This window comes from Alexandromys fortis, unplaced genomic scaffold (assembly GCF_014885135.2).
Source record: "Alexandromys fortis isolate MF-2015 unplaced genomic scaffold, M_Fortis_MF-2015_v1.1 scaffold_47, whole genome shotgun sequence".
Classification (NCBI taxonomy): Eukaryota; Metazoa; Chordata; class Mammalia; order Rodentia; family Cricetidae; genus Alexandromys; species Alexandromys fortis.
In genome coordinates, this window is record NW_026067957.1 from 1,888,154 (window position 1) to 1,909,300 (window position 21,147).

At 39.2% G+C, this 21,147-nt stretch overlaps 1 protein-coding gene across 3 annotated transcripts in view; it reads left to right on the forward strand.

Annotated features, from left to right (window-relative positions):
- The window catches only part of Cep128 (centrosomal protein 128), a 340,975-nt gene that overhangs the window by 77,030 nt on the left and 242,798 nt on the right, over positions 1 to 21,147 (forward strand). For all 3 annotated transcript variants that reach the window (XM_050152396.1, XM_050152395.1, XM_050152394.1), the window contains 4 exons: positions 1,995 to 2,081; positions 4,647 to 4,721; positions 8,075 to 8,207; positions 12,973 to 13,124. In XM_050152396.1, the coding sequence (XP_050008353.1) occupies positions 1,995 to 2,081; positions 4,647 to 4,721; positions 8,075 to 8,207; positions 12,973 to 13,124 (447 nt within the window). The remainder of the gene's footprint in view (positions 1 to 1,994; positions 2,082 to 4,646; positions 4,722 to 8,074; positions 8,208 to 12,972; positions 13,125 to 21,147) is intronic.

Consider the following 21,147-nt stretch of genomic DNA (forward strand, 5'->3'; position numbering starts at 1 on the left):
AAGGTTGCCAAAAATAATTTTCAGATTTTTGAGATTTTGTTCATGAAAAATTTATAAACACATTCCACCATCTAAAACTGAATCTATTATATATATGGAATTAAATATTGTTGTAAATTCTATTTGTCCTACATTAATGACCAAATAATTAGATAGCTATCTGAAAGACATTATGATATTAATACTTCATCATTCTCCGTAGATAAATAATAATAATTTTTGGTTTTATTGCATATTTATTATATGCCAGGCATTAATTTATACTCTTCATGAATACCAGCTAGTTTGTACCACAACCCTGTCAGGTAGATATTGTTTCCTGATGGAGAAGGCTGTGCCATTCAGTAGTTAAATGGCAGGTTGGCTGAATTTCAATTTTTCTGTCACTATCTAGGAGAGTGTCCTTGGGCAATTATTTAGTTCTTTATGTCCCAATATTCTGATGCTAAAATGAGTTTATAACATACATTATTATCATGAAGATTAATATGGTCTTTAAATATATGTAGCGTGTTTAACATATATAAGAAGATTTCCTAGATATATTGATCACTGTAGAAGTTGTTTACTATTACAGGAAACTACTACTCATTTGATAAAGCTTCTCTGCCTTTTCGCCTAGATGGTACTTTGCTAATTAGTGTGAGGAGAAGCCTTGATGAAGGGAACTCATTGCTTGAGTTGTGTGGTCATGTGCATTTTACACCTGTGTACACTTGTAGCTTCCAGAACAGTGCTTGGCATACAGGAAGTACATTTAAGATGTATTTGGATATGTAGGCTGATGAAATGGATTATGATAGTGTATTTACATCAAAGTTCATTTTTACCACATTTACTTATTTCCTGTTGCTTTGTTGGGAAAGGCTTTAGGTAGTTTGCATGTCCTTAGTATGTATAGCATATACCTTGCAGAATATAAGTGCTAAAATAGTCATTTTTTTCTTATTTGAACAGAATGCTATTTATTATGAAAGTCTGTTTTAAGTTCTTTCCACTTGTTTAATTTTCTTTTTGACATAGAAACAAATCCAGATGAACATTTTTGTGGTTAATTTTTGAAAGAATTTTCTATAGGCTTCTTTTATCACTAAGGAGGGGAAACTTCATGAGAATGGGTCTGTTTTCTAGTAGAGTTTGGATGGTCTGGCAGGTTTTTTTTTTTATAAGTCATCTGCATAATGGTGATGCAAGGGGAATGTTTCTCCGTAATAGATGGTGTGCTTTATGAATCCGAAAAACTAGGGACTAATTTATGGTGTTATGTCTAAATCCAGAAGGTTATGTAACCGTCAGTGGTAGTTTGAATAAGAATGCTCCCAGTAGACACTTTTTTCTTTTAAAGGTGCATTTATTTAAATGCTTACTCACAAGGGAGTGGAACTGTCTAAAAGGATTAGAAGATCAGGAGGTGTGGCCTTGTTGGAGGAACTGTGTCACTAGGGTGGGCTTTCAACTTTCAAAACCCAACCCAGGCCTATTGTCTTTCTCTTTCGGCCTGTGTTTCAGGGTGTATCTCTTAGCTATGTCTCCAGTGCTATCTGTACCACCATGCTCCCTGCCATTATGATAATGAACTAAGCCTTTGAAACTTTGGAAGTGAGCCCTAGTTCAATGCTTTCTTTAATTTGAATTGCCTTGGTCATATGTCTCATTACAACAGCAGATTACCAAGACAAACTTCAATATGATACTTTGATGTGCAGTAAACTTTGTTTCCATGACGAAGGTTAATAATTTAACCTCTCTAACTGTGTAGTAAGATTCCCAAAGATGGAGAAAAGGATGAAACTAATGGAAATGATGAGAAAGATCAGGAAGTTGTTTGCATTTGATCTTCACTGAAGTGTTGCTAGGGCTTGAGTGAATGAACAGGCCGGAATTTATTTGTAGATTTTGTGCAACTCAATATTTTCCTCAGTGCGTCCTAGTAGTGGCTTTAGCTTTGTGCATATTCTGGGATAATATACTGTTCTCATTTGCTTTCACTCCAGGCACTGAAGAAGCAAGAAGCTAAAGCAGATGAGAACGAGGACGCAATGAGGAACAAGCTGCGACAAACTGAAACTGAGAAGAGCCAGGTAAGACCTTGAAAATCATCCCTCCGTCAGCGTGGTAGTTGGGGCTCACTGATACTTGCTGAGCATTGTGAAAAGCGTCCCCGAGATCATTTTGTAGGACATCCTGTGAGGTGAGGTGGCTTATGGCTCTACCTTCACTCTGGAAAATGCACACAGCTCGTTTGCTGCCATGTCACCTTTCACCACTCTCCTTCCTGAGAGTTGGATAATTTTCTATTTCCTTGCTGGAGAACACTGAAAAAAAAAAAAACCTTGACTGTTGAAGGTTAGTTACAAAAGACCTGCTGTGTGAAGGCTAGGCATGTATGTGTTCATTTTCTCTATAATAGATATGTATAGTTAGCAGCTCAGATTTGAAAATATCCTCTGTCTTAGTCATCGTCTCATGCTGTGAAGAGACACCATGAATGAAACAACTCTTAGGACAGAAAACATTTTATTAGGGGCTTGCTTACAATGTCAGAGTCCATTATCATCATGGCAGGGAACATGGCAGCATATGGGTAGGTGTGGTGCAGTAGCTGAGAGTTTTATATGCTGATCTGTAGGCAGAGAGAATGACACTGGGCTTGGCATGGGTTTTGAAACCTCAAAGTCCATCATCAGTAACACACTTCTTCCAATAAGGCTACACCTACTCCAACAGGGTCACACCTTCTAATCTTTCTAATCCTTTCAAACAGTTTCACTCCCTAGTGATTATGTATTCAAATATATGATCCTACAGAGTACACTATTACCCAGAGCACCATACTCTGCATTCTCATTAGTTGTTAAGGCCCTTTGATACCACATCTGTGAATACACAGAGTCCAGCACCTTAGCTCTTAAAGGTGATTCAGAGACCAAATAGCCTTTCCGTTTTCAAGTATTAAGATAAGGGAACTTTGAAGGAAAGCTCCTGCTGTTTGCTCACTATCCCTTTTTAACCTCTACTTCCTGAACACTAACCATTCTCTGTAGACTTTAGTCTTGCTTCCTTACCGCCTCCATGTGAGCAGGGTATGTGAGCCCTTGGGTTTGTCCCTTAGGAGTTGACTGTTGAGGTTAGGATGGGTTTCTGACCAGTAGGGGCTTGCTTGGTTTCAAAGTCATTTCCACCGAAGTGTGATTTCTTTTTCCTTCTTTATTTCATTGTAGACTCAAGAGAACAATAATAATATTTTTATGGATTTGGTGGTAACACATATACTTTATTAGCTATGTGTATAATTTTAAAGTACTATTGTATAAATGGATAAAAAATACTTTGGTAATTGGAAAGGTGTGTCAGTAAAGTGTTTACTACATAAACACAAGGGCTTAAACTCTTATCTGTAGCATCCAAGTAAAAGCTTAGCATGTTGGTGTACCCCAGTAATCCCAGTGCTGGAGATATAGAGGCAGGAGGACCCTGCAGGCTTGCTGGTCAGCCAGTCTAGCCAAATGGAGGGCTCTAGGTTCAGTAAGAGACCTTGTCTCAGAAAGCAAGGTGGCAAGTGATTTAGGTAGATATACGATGCTAACCTTTGATATAAGCATGCATGTTTTCTAGATTATACACATACACTTGTGCACACATACACAAACACATACATGCAGTAGGGTCAGTCTAGTGTGAAATGATTATAGAGTCACATATGTATAGAGAAATCTCTTGTACTTTTCACTCTGTTTCTGTCAGTGATTATACTTTTTATGTAATTGCCTTTGACTATCAAACCAGGAAATTGTCAATAGTACAAGTCACAGTGATTCTACAGATCTTCTTAGCTTATTTTTTATACAAATGTTAAAAGGTAGTAGTTTGTTTGAATGAAATGATTATTTAAAGTAAACATTTAACTACTTAAAAGCACCTTAATACAAAATTTTGGAATTTCCTTATGTTTCAAAATGTAAACAAGTACAGCACATAAAAGCTCCACATAAAGAAAAAAGCAACACCAAAACAATTTACATTTCATTTTATTGCGTTCTTCACCTTGAAGTAAGTAGGTATATTCTGAACTTTTAGGATACTTGCTCAGCTAACTGATGATATTTTCCATGGGTATTTGTCTAGTATCAATATTATTAATGAAATTTTAAATATATTTTTTGAATTTATAAGCTTAAAAAATTAGGTGAAATATACTCTGAATTATTCGATCTCTATAGTTTTTGTTCTAATTTAGAAATATTGACCATTATTGTCCAAGAAAGCATTGTTTTATAGTTTTATTAAAATTATTAAGGACTGGATGGGGATGTCAAGAGATTGGTAAAAATGATTATTTTAGAGATGAATTGAGGTTCGGGATGGGAAGAGGAGGTTGGGTCAGAGTCAACATGAAACTGATTAGGGCCCTGATCTCTAGCAGGCTTTATGCAACTCCCATTCCATAGATAATTCAGATAATTTTAATGGAAGTTTAAATGTGTGTTCAAGCTGAAATGCCCATCCTTTCCCACTCATTGTGAGCATGTCCTAGAAACTATTTTGCTGTTTTCTTCTTAAATTGTGGCCCACTGGGCATATTTTGTTCATTGGCCACAGTTATTTTGTGCCTCATTTTCCATGTTTTTATCTTGTTGAAACTCTAGCTGGAACAGGAATTGGAGCTCTCACGCCGGCTGCTGAGTCAATCTGAAGGCAGCAGAGAAACACTTTTGCATCAGGTGAGTCTATCAAACTAAGACAGTCTGCTGTTTTATTAAATCTGGATGGAGTCTCCTCTCTCAAATGTCTTTGTGAGATGAAAAAAAATCTAGATCTAGAATTTTCCCCCTAGGGCATGGATGTTAGCACAGAATGCAGATAGGAAGATTCGGCGAGCTCTCAGAAAAGCCAGCCCTGGTTTCCGCTGTGACAATGTATTTTGCTGACTGCTGCTCTGACTTTCTACTTATCTCTCTCGGCAGAACAGTGTACAAGCACACTGGATGTGTAAGATAAAATTTCCCAGGAGCTTAATTCTATTCAAGGAGGCACTGGAGAATAAAGAGGAAGGAGAAAATACATTGAATAGATCTTTGACTGTCTAAGTTCCTTTGAATACATCACTGCTTTGCTCTTGTGGTCAAGATGCAGCTGGCTCCTTTTAAAGACGAGACTTAGTTGTCAGGTCTAATGCTTTGTGGCCCGTTAGACTAATAGGAGTTAGGGGCTTCTGATGTCTAAAGTTGAATAATTTTAAGTGGTCAGCTTACATACACTGGATAAGGGTAGATGTGTTTATAACTGCCTCTCTTCCTGTGTTTATTGAATCTGACCATGTCTCCTTTTGTTGTTCAATATGGTTTCATATGCTCTTTTGGCCATGGTGTCCAGTGTCCTAGGTGCTCAGAATTCCCTCTGCATCCTTACAGTGGTACTGAAAATGAATGTGGCACCTGCTTTGTGGATCCTTTAAGATGTTTGTTCTGTAATCATTGGTCACGAGGAACTAATGTTGGCAGAGCTCAGAGTGTGTTTTCTGGATGTTGGTATATAATTCTATGCTGTTTTCTTATATTTTTAAGTGCCGATTTGTAACATTTTTTTTTTTTTTCAGTTTTTGATGCAAGAAACTTCTTTGCACATTATCATCGTGACTTTAGCCAGATTTTTTTTTTCCATTGCTTATTTGATTTTGGTTGTCGGGGATGTATTTGTTATATGGTCGAATTTTTACCAGTCTCTTTATATACATATCAAGATGAATTAGAAGCTTATACGTCATTGGTCTACTGCTTTCCTGAGGTCTGTTTTGGTATTATAATACGCTAAGTCATGAACCCTTCATTTGAGTTTAATCACCAGCATGGCATGTTTTCATGATAGAAAACAGGTGAAGATTAAGAAAATAAATTAGAGGTAATGAGTAGTAGTAAAGTCAAATACAGTTGTATTTGAAGCACGCATGGTAGCACATAACCTATGTGATAGTAATATCAGAACTCAGGAACCTGAGGCAGGAAGATTGCTGCAAGAAACTAACCTGGGATATGTAAGAAAAATGTGTCTGAAAAAACAGTTAAAAATTAAAATGTACTTAATTAGTGTGCTAGTGACTGTTCTATTGTTCTGAAGAGACACCATGACCACAGCACCTCCTATAAAGGAAAGTATTTAATTGAGATTTGTTCACATTTTCAGAGGTTTAGTCCATTGTCCTTGAGGGGAAGCATTGCAACGTGCAGGCAGACATGGTGCTGGAGAAACAGCTGAGTGTTCTACATCAGATCAGAAGGCAGCACAAAGAGAAACACTGGGCCTGTTTTGAGCATTTTAAACCCCAAAGCCCACCCCTAGTGATACACTTCTTCCAACAGGGCCACATCTATCCCTACAAGGACACAACTCTTTTTTTTTTTTTTTTTTTATTGAGAATAAGAAAAAAAAGTTTCCGCCTCCTCCCAGCCTCCCATTTCCCTCCCCCTCCCCCCAATCTTCTCCCCCTCCCCCAAGGACACAACTCTTAATCCCACTCCCTAAGCACTCATATAAACGAGCCGTGGGGAGCATTCTTATTCAAACCACCACAATTGCGATGTTGCTCAGTGGTAGCACACTTGCCTTCCTTAAAAAGGTTCTGGGATTCATTGAATTCATTGAAGTTTCCCTTGCATCAGGCTTCTACCCAAGTCCTTAAAGCTTCCCTTTCAGTCATTTTTCTCAGCACTCTCTCCCTCCACTCACCGCCCCCCCCCCCACCCCATNTTTTTTTTTTTTATTGAGAATAAGAAAAAAAAGTTTCCGCCTCCTCCCAGCCTCCCATTTCCCTCCCCCTCCCCCCAATCTTCTCCCCCTCCCCCAAGGACACAACTCTTAATCCCACTCCCTAAGCACTCATATAAACGAGCCGTGGGGAGCATTCTTATTCAAACCACCACAATTGCGATGTTGCTCAGTGGTAGCACACTTGCCTTCCTTAAAAAGGTTCTGGGATTCATTGAATTCATTGAAGTTTCCCTTTCAGTCATTTTTCTCAGCACTCTCTCCCTCCCCCCCCCGCCCCCCCCCCCACCCCATCCCATCTCTCATGTTCCCATGCCCACTACTCACAGTCTAAGTGGGGAGTTCCTCTATTTCTTCTGCCTGGGAGATCCATGCATTCTGCTCTTGGGCACTTCTTGTTCTCTAACCTCTCTGGGTCTCTAGATTGTTATCCTTTACTTTAAAGTTAATATCCACTTATGAATAAGTTCATACCATGTTTGCCTTTCTGAGTCTGGGTTATCTCACTCAGGATGTTTTTTTTTTCTAGATCCATCCATTTGCATGCAAATTTCCTGATGTCATTGTTTTTAACAGCTGAGTTGTACTCTATTGTGTGAATATACCACATTTTCTTTATCTATTCTTCAGTTGAGGGGCATCTAAGTTCTTTCTAGGTTCTGGTTATTATAAATAATACTTGTGGTATAATGAGCATCCTTTGAATGTATACCAGTAGTGGTATAGCTGGGTCTTGAGGTAGAAATATCATTTTTGCTTTAGGTTAGAGAGTGGTAAAGTCTTAGGATATAAAAGGAAGTAAGGTCCTGGACCATTTTGAGAACTTGTGCAAATATCCTATGGTTAACTTCCCATTTGCACAACTTACATTTCCTCTGTGAGGCTTCTGTAGTCTAACTATAACATACAAAATAATGTTGAACTCGGAAGCCACCTAATAATTAACTCAGTGGCTTCAACGAGGATGGTCATCATTTGGAAGTAGAGATATTATGATTTTAAAAAAAAGATTTCAGGTTAAACTCCCAGAAGTAGTAAGGAAAAACTAAGAGGTGTTGAAGTTGTTTGTCACTATGGACACAGGGCAGAAAAGGCGTTCCTTGTGAAAGGAGCAGCAGGTGGAAAGCATGGGATGGAAACTTCCCTCTAGGTGTGGGGTAGCCTAGGAACCAAGCTGGCTTTGTCTTGTACCACAATAGCCCAGGAGAAGCGGATGTTTTCACCCAGGAAACAGTTTATAGTAATCTGTAATTCTACTTGCTTTCTGCTTTTGAAAACTGATAACAGTCTGATTTTGACTAAATGCCTTTAGGTGGAAGAATTACGTACCCAGCTTACCAAAGCGGAAGGTGACCGGAAGGGTTTACAACATCAAGTATCTTCCATTGCCAAGCAACAGTCAAGCCACCAGGATGATCTAAGAGATGACTGGAGGTTTAGAAGAGGTATAATTCTGCATGCTGCCTATGTGGCTTCCCATCCCCAGAGGTGTACTCCTCATGCCGTACTTCGTAATCTTTCCAATTTCTTAATCATTTACAAGGTTTTTCAACAATTTTGTTATAGTCTAGAATTTGATTTGAATTTTATTTTGCTTGATTTCTCAATGCATTTCCATTACCAAACCTTCTTGTCTAAGAACATCCAAACGTTTTGGTGAAGTTTTCAGTACCATCTCTTTTTTTACGTGTGTATCTTTGTAATGAAGCTGTAAATGTGCCTTTATTTTATCTTTTCTTTTCCCCCCTAATTTTTAATATGTGAACAATTATTATTTGAAGCCTATTATCTGGAAAATGGAGAGTGGAATCTAGTCTCAGCTTGATTTAATACTGATCATAGTCAAATTCAGAGGCATCTTTGTTACTTAGCTCATTTGTCTGTTTTTTCGTTCTCGAAGCTCTTCCACTGCCATTTATGCCCCTGAGCCTTCCTAGTTCTTCTGCCTTAGCTGTCCCTTTGTTCATGTTTTGTGATCAGAGGTTGATTTTGCCTTATGTCCTTGTGATGGCTTTTCTTATTTAGCATTTCTCCTGAGAGCTATTTGATCCTATGCTTTAGCTGATACCTGCTGGAACCACCCCCAGTCTGCTTCTACTTAGTCTTCTGACTTGTGCCCAGCAGATGGAGTTGCCGGTTGGTTCCTCCCATGTGCTCATCCACAAAATGTGCAGTCAGGAGACTGACAACTGGATCCACCCTCTCTGCAAAGCACATTTTTCTAATGCCTTTGGAATTGCATCCTCCAGTATTGCGTAGGTGGATGACATTCTTTCCATACCTCTGTGAATGTGAAATGTCTTGTTCCTGCCTTGTGACTTAGTACTGACCATGCCTTGTCTGTTTTGATGATGCTACTCTAGAATGCCTTCTCCTGAGGTGATGATTGTAAGGCTAATAAAACCAAATGGTGCCAGGTAACCACTAGAGTAAGAGAAGTTTGCTATTTTCTGGGTTTTTTAACTTCCTGTTTTTTTTTTTCTTTTCCCTGGAATTCTCAATATTTTTGTACCAATGACTGAGAAAGCTGAAAAAACTGTTTGTTGTTTGTTGACATATAACATATTACTATTTCTGGTCTTCATATATTCATGTAACTAAATGTTTGATGGAAACTACTGTCAGCTTTGAAGGAAGTATCCCAATTTTCATTGTTGAGTTGCCTTTGTGCACAAATTGACAGCCATAATGGTCTGGAAACATTAAATTTTTCTTCATTTTTACATGATATTGTACAATATAAATAAGTTCTTACTGAAATGAAATATTTTCTAAGTAAAAAGCAAAAGGAGGCCTTTTTCCTCCTTCTTATCTTGATTGATGGTTTCATTCCCTGATCCAGATATTTCAGCCTAAAACACAAACATCTGAAATAATTTCTTTTCTCCACTCATTAATTGGTCTCTGTCTCTAGTCTGTTGTACATCTGTCTGCAGCTCTCTCATTTTTTTTTGTAAAGTTATTTTTTATTTTTTTATGTTTTGATTTTATTTATTTATTTATTAAAGATTTCTGTCTCTTCCCCACCGCTGCCTCCCCTTTCCCTCCCCCTCCCCCAATCAAGTCCCCCTCCCTCGTCAGCCCAAAGAGCAATCAGGGTTCCCTGCCCTGTGGGAAGTCCAAGGACCACCCACCTCCATCCAGGTCTAATAAGGTTAGCATCCACGAAACTGCCTAGGCTCCCACGAAACCAATAGGTACAGTAGGATCAAAAACCCATTGCCATTGTTCTTGAGGTCTCAGTAGTCCTCATTGTCCACTATGTTCAGCGAGACCGGTTTTAACCCGGGCTTTTTCAGACCCATGCCAGCTGGCCTTGGTGAGTTCCCGATAGAACATCCCCCTTGTCTCAGTGTGTGGGTGCACCCCTCGCGGTCCTGAGTTCCTTGCTTGTGCTCTCTCTCTTTCTGCTTCTGATTTGGACCTTGAGATTTCAGTCTGGTGCTCCATTGTGGGTCTCTGTCTCTGTCTCCTTTCATCGTCTGATGAAGGATAATATTCAGGAGGAAGCCTATATGATTTTTTTCATATTGGAGACAGGATCTCCTTCTCTCGGTTAGGCTAGCTTTGCAGCTGGGATCACGTGCTGTATTCTCTGGCTGTTGGGATTACAGCCACAAGTCACTCATGGCTTCTGATAGCTCTCAAATCTGTCACCTCTGTTTTCCTTATTCCAGCACCCCACCCCATCTTTGGCATGTGTCAACTCACTTGTACTTCCACTTAAACTTGCCTTGCTGTGCTCTGGCTCCCCTAAACCTGTCTCCTATACTGCTACTCAGGGCATCCCTCTAGGTACCAGCTGTTTGTTTTATTATCTTTACTAAGACCTCTCACTCTAGTGTGTTGGACTCTTATGAGATAAGAGATATTGCACACCCCTTGTACATTGTTTCCCTGAGCATAGAATGGTACTGTTCCCCTCAGTGATTAAAGAAAATAAATGCATTTCTCACAGATTTGGCAGCTGGGAAGTTCAGATGCAGGGGCTGCATATGGTGGCAGCCTTGCTGCATAAAATCACAGTGGATGGCATTACAAGATGAGAGAAGACTGCCAGGGATGAGAAGGGCAAAGCCAGATGACATGTCCAATGGGGGCTGGGGAGAAGGGGAAAGAGAAGGGAGAGGATGAATGAGAATGAACCTGAGAGTCAACTTGAAAATGTTCATTTGGGAGGGCAAAACCATTGATAGCAAAGCCATACTCCTAATGACGAAAATGCCTGTAGCAGGGCATTAACCCATCCAGAAGAGTAGAACTCTTATGAGCTACTCAGTTCTTGAAGGTTCTCCATCTTACAGTGTTGCACTAGCAGGCTTCAGCATGAATTTTTGATGGCCATTCAGACCATAGGTAGATGTAAATTTGCTTCCACAAACTTGAGTTTCTAATTACTGTCCCATATTGAAGCGAGCATCTTCCCAGAGTGTATATAACAGTTCTCTGGATTTGTGAGAACATAATTTTTCTTCTATTTTGTTAATGTTTTAAATATTCTAATTTTGTTAAATATTTTCTTGTATATGAAACTTGTGTATGTACATATGTATATTTACCCACATTGGTATTTTATATGTTTAAAATGCTATAAAATATTTGGTATGTATGCATTCCAAATATATATCTGTTTGATGAAGTGTATATATGTATACATTGCACCTATGTATTTTATAGAATATGTATATGTTCCAGTAGGTAGCCACACTAATGTTATATATATCATTGAAAATATCATAAAGTCATATTACTGAGACTTATTATACACATGTACAGAATCCCATATATGCTTATTTATATTATATTTATAAAATTTATAAAAATATATTCATGGAGACCAGGCTAGTCTTGAACTTATGATACTCCTGCTTTAGCCTCTTGAAAACTGGAACTAACTGGTGTGTGTGTGTGTGTGTGTGTGTGTGTGTGTGTGTGTGTGTGTGACTACCTGGCTGGTTAAAATACTTGTTATCTAATGTGCAAGATTTAATCTTGCTATCTCTTGGTTTTTAGGACAAAGTTGAATGTCCCAGTGCCTGGCCATGCATGAGCTTCCAGCTGCCTCTGTCTCTTCCTGCCCTTGTATTGGTTAATTGTTGAGTATGAAGCTACCTGAATATTAAATCCTGTTTTGTAGCCTGCACTTTATACTGTTTCCGTTATCCAGAGTAGCACTCCAGGTGCCATCTCTCTTAGCTTAGTGAAGTTTGTATCGATTGTGTAAGTATAACTTAGTTCCTAGATCTCCCTGTGTCCTTTTTATTGTCGTCTGTCAGGCTGTTCTTATGCTATTGAAGAGCCTGTATGTCTTCCCTTTCAATGTGCGAGTTTGAGACCTTTACTATGTGTCTCAAATTGGAATGTAATTTGTAAATTATATACAAATTTGATGTGTTCATATTTACTTCACTCCTTCTCTAGAGAGGAAATTATTGGGAAAACACTGGTTGAATTGTTAATATATATTCTAATTGCTAATGTTTTAGAATAAAGGAAGCATTTTGTGTGTTTTTCCATTTTTATAATGCAAGCTCTTTGCCAATGGATTTTTATGTTGCCCTTTTTCATTTGTGAAGAGCATGATAAAATGTTCTGTTTCTCATTGACCAAGCATTTCGTGTTGAATTAAATAATGTATATTGTTCAGTTTTATAATTTCAGGTATAGTCCAGAATTCGGGAGAGTTAGTGAGCCAGCAATCAGTCTTACAGAGATTGAGGAGGATCATTTGTTGTTTATATGTAGGGACAGCATTGCACTGTGTAAGCCTCAGTAGCGTCAGTATATATATAGTAGCCCGCTTGAATCCAGTGTTTTTGCTTTAAAGTTGGCAAGTAATGTAGACAAGCAAGGAGTGTAGTGAACAAGAGCTATAGGAGTTTCCTAAAATAAACTTTGTCAGAAATTAGGAAACACTGAAAATATTCCTGTCAGAAAAGAGGATGGTGTAGCTTCCTATGTATTTGGAAACTACATAAGACTTGTCAGTGTACCTGATTTAGATTGATACTGCACTCTGAGTTTAGCTGATTGAGACGTGATATTGTTTGGTGCTCGTGAGTGTGCGGGACCCCTCAGGCTGGAGATGACAGATCGGAGAAGTCTGCAGTGCTGGTTCAGTGGCTTATGGTAGCTAGGACATTAAGACACAAAGTGGTTGTTCTTCTGTGAAGAAAGAATAACCAACGAGCTTTCCATTCACCTCTTAAGGGGTCGAGCGGGAGAAGCAGAGTCTGGAGAGGCAGATGGCGGAACTGCGAGTGCACCTGAACTTCAACGCCATGGCTTCCGAGTTGGAGGAGGTGAAGCGCTGCATGGAGCGGAAAGAGCAGGAGAAAGCCAGTTTGTCAGCACAAGTCAAGGTGACGTCTACCTTTAATCTACACTTGAAAGATGATTTTATTCTCCCCAGTTGCTTAAAGCAATTTTAATCAGAAGTTGTATTATTTTGAGAGCTAGTTTTGGAGATGAAGAATATAAAGTAAAGCTAACAACTGCTTGATTCCTATATAGTGCCTCTGTAGGGCACAGAGTTTCTTTCAGGACTCCGGAATGAGGTCTTTTACTAGTTTCCTTCATTATTTCAAAGTGAAAGCCTCTTCTCTTCTTAGACTTGAAGTCACTTTTGGACCTGCACACAGGAAGGGTTTTCTTCTCTGATATAGCAGTGGTTTATTTTGGGGATGAACGTGGCAGATAGCAGTGAAAAGAACCCAGTGATAGCTCTTCTTCAGAATGCTTCAGGCTCCCATGTCTGTAACTGTTTGCCTGAAGGGGCCCCGCCACGCCCCTAGGAACTGGAGTTGTAGGGTGCTCATGAATATGTGGTGACCGTGAATGAAGCAAAAGCAGGCGCTGCTGTTTCCTGTGTGTCTTTTATCTAGCACAGATAAGGTAATTATCAGAATATATTAAAAATCAAAGAAAAGGACCTCATGAAAGGAAATATCTTAATTCCAATTATAATTATGCAAATTAGATCAAACATTGATGGCACATTTGGAAATAGATATGTATCAGCTCTCCCCTGCATCTGTTTATTAGTGCGGTTGCCTTCTAATAAGTTGCCACATTTGAAGAGTTTCCATAATTATAGTGATAGGTAGAAAATTGATGCTCACGGTGCCTGACTTTATATAACCCAAAGGAACCGGTGATGTTTCTTTAGCCTGAGTTTCTCTTCTATCTTGTCAGCCTGTCACTAAAAATACCTTTTCGATTTCATTCAAGATTTAGATCACAGAGATAGTAAAGATAAAGAAAGATTGGCGTACTCTTTCCTAAGCTTTCTAGATGTTTAGTAAATACCAGAAATAGCTCCATTGCAACAATATGGCCTCTAAAATTTGCTTCATGGGTATTAGTGTGGCCATGGTCTTCCTGATGAAAGTGCCCAAGTAGGGCTAGTTAGCAGAAGTTAAGTAGAGGTAAAATAAAGCTATAAATATCGGGTCAAAAACCAGTGTAACAGCGCTGCACTTTCAGCCACAGCGTGTTCCCTGTTTTCTTCTCCTCCCTCCCTNCCCTCCCTCCCTCCCTCCCTCCCTCCCTCCCTCCCTTCCTTATTTCCCCTCTCTCTTTCCTCTTTTTTCTTTAAATTTATTTATTTTTTTAAAAAATAATCTTTTTTTTTCATTTTATATTCCAATCCCAGTTCTCATTTCTTCACCTCTTACCCACCTTCCACCCACCCCACTCCCATTCACTCCTCAGAGAGGGTAAGCCTTCTCATGGAGACTCAGCAAAGTCTGACACATCACTTTGAAGCAGGACCAAGGCCTTTCCCACTGTATCTAAGCTGAGCAAGGTATCATTTTAAAGAGAATGAGCTCCACAAAGCCAGTTCAAGCACGGGGACAATGCTGGTCTGACTCCCAGGGGCCCCACAGACTGCCCCAGCAATCCAGCTGTCACCTACTTTCAGAGGGCCTGGTTTGGCTATGCAACCTCCCCAGCTGTCAGTCAGGAGTCAGTGAGCTCCCACTAGCTCAGGTCAGCTGTTTCAGTGGATGTCCACATCATGGTCTTGGTGCCTTTGCTCATATTATTGCTCCTTTTATTATATAAATTGGGTGGTGTGGGGAAATCTTGAAATCCACTGGCGTTTAAAAATGGTTTATAGTACCTTAATAATAGTCTCAAGGGATCCTGATTCTCTGTTTCCAACTTAGTAATAATCCATGGGAGTGATTTTCATATAGGTTAGGCCTGGTTGTACAGGGTTTGCTTGCAAAGCTGTTGGAGAGAGGCCCTCATTCACATACCAGTACCGTCAGTTGCATCTCAGGTGCTCTTGAAACATAGCTGTGTTGTGTCTCCTACCCCCCCCCCCCCAAGAAGACAATGAAAAGATGTAGTATTCACCTCCATGAAAAACAGTTTTACTTTTCAGCTCCCTGCTTCTTTGTTCCTCCACTCCACCCCTCCTTCTGAGACATGATCTGTCTTTGTAACCCAGAGCGACTTTAGATTCACTATGTAGCCCAGGCTGGCTCAGCAGTCTAAGTAAATTTCTCTCAGTTGTTTTAGATTTAGCAATATTTCTGATTATGCCTTGTTTGTTTTTCACACCTTGTGGTTCTGTTCTCAAAGTGATATCTGCTACAGGTCTGTGAGAAATAGGGGTTATAGATCACTGAGTTGTAGCTGTTAACAGCTGAGACTACCTCTGAAATGTGATTAAATGCCCTTTAGTTTCTCGGGTATTTTTATGAAATGTTAGGTAATTTGGGAATGTTGGGCTGTTGTTGCCTTATGTACTTTATAACCAGACAGAAATTAACCTCCTGTAGTTGTGTGTGTGTTTTGTGTGTGTGTGTACCTGTGTTAGGTGTGTGTACTTGTTTATATGTTTGTGGATGTATGTTTTTTGGTGTGTGTGTGTGTGTGTGTGTGTGTAAAACCTTGGGTATTTTTTCCTCTGACAGCTTCTCCACATTTTTTTTTTTGTACTTTGAAGAACTATATGCCTGGGAGTGGGACTCCCCCCCCCACATGAACACACACATTGATTAGCTATTGTTCCAGTCTTGTTTGTGCATCCATTTTGAGAAGAGACTGCATCACAACAGATTTTCTGATATTCTGGCTCTTAAAATATTTCTTCCCTTTTATTTGGATGTTCTTTGAGCCATAGATGCAGGAACTATAATATAGATGTATCTTCGGGGTCTCACCTGTAGCTAATAGATGTAGTCTCCTAATGTCTTCTGGGATAAGGAGAATTAGCCTCGCCCCCTGGGTGAGTCTCCTCCAATGAAGCTATTTAGCTGTGCAACTACAACCACATATGCACAAACTAAAAAAAAAATGGACTTGGCAGGTTGTTTGTGTGTGTATGTGTGTGTGTGTGTAAGTGTGTATATAACAATAAAAGAAAACAGACTGCCATCTTTACAGTGGGGGAATGGGACAGGTTTGAGGGAAGGAAGCCAGGAGTAGTTGGAGAAAGCAAAGGGAGGAGGGAATATGATGTTATTCTATTTAAATTAGGAACATATTAAAAAACCAAAATTATTTATGTATTTACTTATTGTGTGTGTGTCCACATGTGCACACACTACAATGGATGGAGGTCAGAGGACAATTTGGAAGAGTCAGTTGTTTCTACCATGTGGTCCCAGATGAACCCAGTTGTTAGGCTTGCTGGCAAGACCCTTTACAAAACCGGTGAGTCACCTTGCTGGCCCTCCACTGCATGTATGTTTGAGACAGGGTCTCTCACTGTTCTTGGAACTCTCTGATTTAGCTAGGCTGGCCAATGAGTGATCTTCATGATTCACCTGCCTCCACCGCACCCCATCCCCAGTGTTGCCCTTAGCATGTTATTGTGATTGTCTTCTACTTGGGCTGTGGGATTGAACTCAGATCCTGATACTTGCACGGCAGATATTCCCCTCTGAGACAGCACTTCTCTTCTTTTAAAGATCAAATATGTTAAACCAAAATAGATGTACAAAATGAGATTATTGGCCAGCCCAAGAACATGTATGTGATGGTGATCCTTAGAATTTCTGCTTTTAAAAATTTTTTTGATTTGATTTTTTTTTAAGACAGGGTCTCTCTGTGTGGCCCTGGCTGTCCTAAAAGTCATTGTGTAGACCAGGCTGGCCTCGAACTCAGAGAGCAATCTGATGCTTCCTCCCCAGGAATTATGTGTGAGCCACCACCACCCAGCTTAGAATTTGTTTAATCATTAATGCCTTTTCTTTTTAACCACGGATTTCCTGTAATTCTATAAAATCTCATATAAAGTCTTGTCAAGTAACATTTTTCTTAAAGTTCCCAAATTTCCATCCTTTATTTGGCCTTTGTTTCAATTTTTCACTGCTTCTGTTTCATTTTGAGGAAATCCTAACGTATTCCCTCCCTGAAGCCTTTTTGGAGTATCGGGACCAAAGTGACAATCTCTCCCTGGGGGGAATCTCTCCCTGGGTGAGTCTCCTCCAATGAAGCTATTTAGCTGTGCAACTACAACCACATATGCACAAACTTTGCATATGTGTCTTTTGTCCACATCACTAATATTTTTTTATTAACGTCTTTACATTGGCTTAAAATGATCTGGATATATTTCTTTAAAATTTCAAAGTAGGTAACAATAAAGTAGAAAAGGAGCTAAGGATTAAGCCAGCAGCCTGTCACCAAGATAGAATTGACATGATGTTTTTATCTTGTAAGACATCATGTTCGAATATCGTCTTCTTATCTGGAGACACGTGTTCTGTGTCCTGCCATTAAAGTGATCCAGATGACTGGCTCCCCTCGGCAGTGCAGTTCAGCAGAGAGAACGGCACGAGGGTGCTGGTTCATCCTCTTACACTTTGGAACTATCATTAGTCTCCCATTGTCTGTAAAACACTCGCCTGTTGACAGAATGGAGGACAAGACGACAACAATAGCTAAAGGGCCGTGCGTTCGTGGCTGCAGCGCGGATTCTTCCTCTTTCACACGCCATTACAGGAATCCTTGCGCTTTTCTGTCTTTTCTCCCATAATTTGTTTTACTGACATTGCTTGTCTTTCTAAGATTGTTGCACTGTGCTTTCACTCTGATGTTTGTTATTTTATTTCCTTTTATTTTGACAATTTGCTGTGGGTTATTTACTAGTATGCATTGATGTTAAAATGCAAACTTGTAGCATAGTAGGAGCTCCTGTGTGGGTGTGGGTTAAAATCAGGTTTACTGTCTGTGCCTTACTGTGTTACTACACAATGTATTAACCTGTATTGTGTGCTCAGCATTCGTTCGTAAATTTTTTAAAAGTAAAATCTTTTAATAATTTTGAAAATTAACATTTGTTGTTTAGCCCTTCCCTCCCTTCCTTCCTGTGATGTGTTGTGTAATAATCTTTTTGTACACTGTGAAGATGTGTCTTTGACAAAGTACCTTCTGATTGGTGTAATAAAGAGATGAATGACCAATAGCTAGGTAGGAAAAGAGGTTAGGTGGGACTTCTGGGGATAGAGAGAACTCTGGATAGAAGAAAAGGAGAGTCGGAGTCACCAGTCTGATGGAGAGGAATGAACATGGGCAGTACAGAAAGTAAAGGTATTAAAGTCACAAGACAAAATGTATATTCACAAAAATGGGTAAAAGCTGTAAGTAATAAGCCTAAGCTGTTGATTGACTTTTTATACTTTATAAGAAGTCTCCATATGGCTATTTGGGACAAATATTCATCTACAGTGGTGTGTGTGTATGATATGCATATGTATATATGTAGGTATGTGTGCCCAAGCAAGCAGAAGGCATCAAATGTCTTGTTCTACCACTTTTCACTTTATTCCCCCGAGAAAGGGTCACTGAACCTGGAGCTGGACTAGAGGCCAGCAAGCACCAGTGACCTTGTCTCCAGCCTTATATGTGGGTGCTGGTGATCTGAACTCAGGTCCTCATATCATCCTTATGCAGCAAGTGTTCATAGCCACTTCTGAAAAGCATGTTGGTTTCTGTAAGGGCTGTCCGTCTTTGCTTTGTTCAACTATTGCATTAGCTTTGTTACTGAGAAAATGTATTGAAGCAGTAGTTTTATATTGGGGGATAACAGTGAAAGTATCTCTGGGAAATCCAAATGGAAGGAAGCTGTGTTTGAGTTGGTGTAGTCTGAGCTTCAGATTCTACCTAAGAAGTTCAGTCTGTAAATGCATGGAAAATAAGAGCATTTTTCACTTCTTCTAAACTCAGGTTGAACCTCATTAACTTTGATGGGTTATTTGTATTCGTAAGAATTCCAAGCACCCTTGATCAGTGATTCCCCTGATTTAATCTCTGCCGCCATCTTCCATTGACTTAACTCTTCATGAAAAAACTTGACTTTTAAAAGCAGCTAAGAACTTGAAAGAAAATAAAAAGCCCCCAAACCCAACCAAATTAAACCAGGCTGCTGCACATAGTTTAGATTAAATGTTGGGAGTAATACCGGAGTGACAACTGACATGATTAGTCATAAGGAAAACACTGGGCTGTAGTTCCAGAAGTTACCTTTAACAAAGAGAGGGTAGTGAAAAAGCCAAAGCCTAAAACCATGTTTAGTGCAGTAGAAACGGAGAAGTCTGGTTCTTAGCATGAGGTCTTTTGAGTCCTATGTTTCCTGTACAAATCTAGTGACTTAGGTGTGAAGTGCCACTATTGTTAACAGGATTCTTGGAGACAGAGGTCTGAAGACGTTTATAAATCTGCATGTAATTCCTTGTATAAAGTCTCGATAGCCCTTTCCTAATCCAAATGTATGTTGTAAAATAAGGCGCTGTTCCTAAGTTTTAATATTCAAGATGTATTTTTAAGAAAACATAGAGGCCAAATTTATTGAACTTGGTGGAACTTAGTTTTCCTCTAACACTGTGGCAGATGTTAAGTCTGTCAGTGCTCTGAATTCCTGTGTCTTTAAAAAAAAAAGGTGTCTCTTGGCAGAGATACTCTACAAGTGAATACACCAAACACAAACTAGAGGGTTCAGTTTAATTCCCACGCCCTTCTTCCAAATAATAAAAGCTAGGAGTTTAAGAATTTGGGAAATAAGACAGCCCTTCTATTGTTTATACTCCCTCAGTAGCATGAAGAATTCTGTAGTCCAGAAAGTAGAAGTGGGCTGAATGTCTTAGTTTTTCTTCCATTAAGGCATCACTAATATTTACATATTTATCATCTGATGATATTTAATAAAGAAATAATTCAGGAATGAGAATATTTTCAATTTTCATTTTCTGATACCATTATTTTTGTAACAAGACAGACATAGCTAGGGATAAGACTTGTGTCTGCGTGTTATGTTTGTTGTGCGTTTGTGTGTAACTGACACCTGGAGGAAACAGGATAGTAAGTGTGATACAGTAATTGTGAAGTATTGACAGCTTCATATTAGTTATAGGTTGACTTAATGTCTGAAGCAATTAAAAAGATAAACTCCCGCTTTGGACATAATAGCTTGACTTGGAAAATGGGTAGTCTGAAGCCAACAAGATGCTGTGTGCCAGTGTCTAAGTCCTTTACTACCACAGATACCATTGAGAGGCATACACAGGCTTTAAACATGCAAATTTAGCTGTTTGTATATTATGCCTGCAGTCTTTATTGTTACCTTATCTTTAGAGAAATTTTAATTTGATAGCATATCATTTTAAGTGGCAAATTAAATTGTTTTTTAGGTGCTTGTTTCAGGGAGCTTTCTACAAGGACATAAAATGAGAAAAGATTGTACTCAGCCTCACACAAGCATTGGTATCGCTGTTATACTCTTTAAAGTTTGGAAATGGTAAAATTATTTCTGTAAAATGTAAAGTTCAATCATTCCTATATATTCTGAAAACTGTTTTAGGTGCTGATAAGTAACATGACTAATCAAGCAGAAGTCTGTGATTTTCCTCCTTAAATCCACTGACTGCATTTAATTTGCTGTATTTCACATAGGTAAAGACTGGGTTTGTATCACATGTACGGTCTTTTTTTAAGGGCACTGCTAATGATACGATATTAGAGGCAGGCAAATTTTTGTCAGTTCTGTGTTAAAGAGCAGGATGGTTACCGCCCTAATAATGCACTGGGTTTTTGCAGAAAAGCTGTAAGACTTTGTATTAGTTAGGTTTCTAGTAATAACAAAACATTAACCTGACTAAAAGCACCTTAAGTGAGGAAGGCTTATTTGGATTACAGTTTAGAGGGACACAGTCTGTTATGGCAGAGAAGGCATGGCAGCAGGAACCTGAGGCACTTTTCTCCCAGCAATGGCTTGGGGTCATCCGTGTTCAGGGTAGGTCTTCCCTCCCTTAGTTAAACCTTTTTAGAAGCAGCCTCATAGTGATGTCCAGAAGTAGTTCCCCTTGTGATTTTGAATGCTGTCAGGTTGACAGTTAACATTAATCACTATGGGAATGTATTTTTAAAACT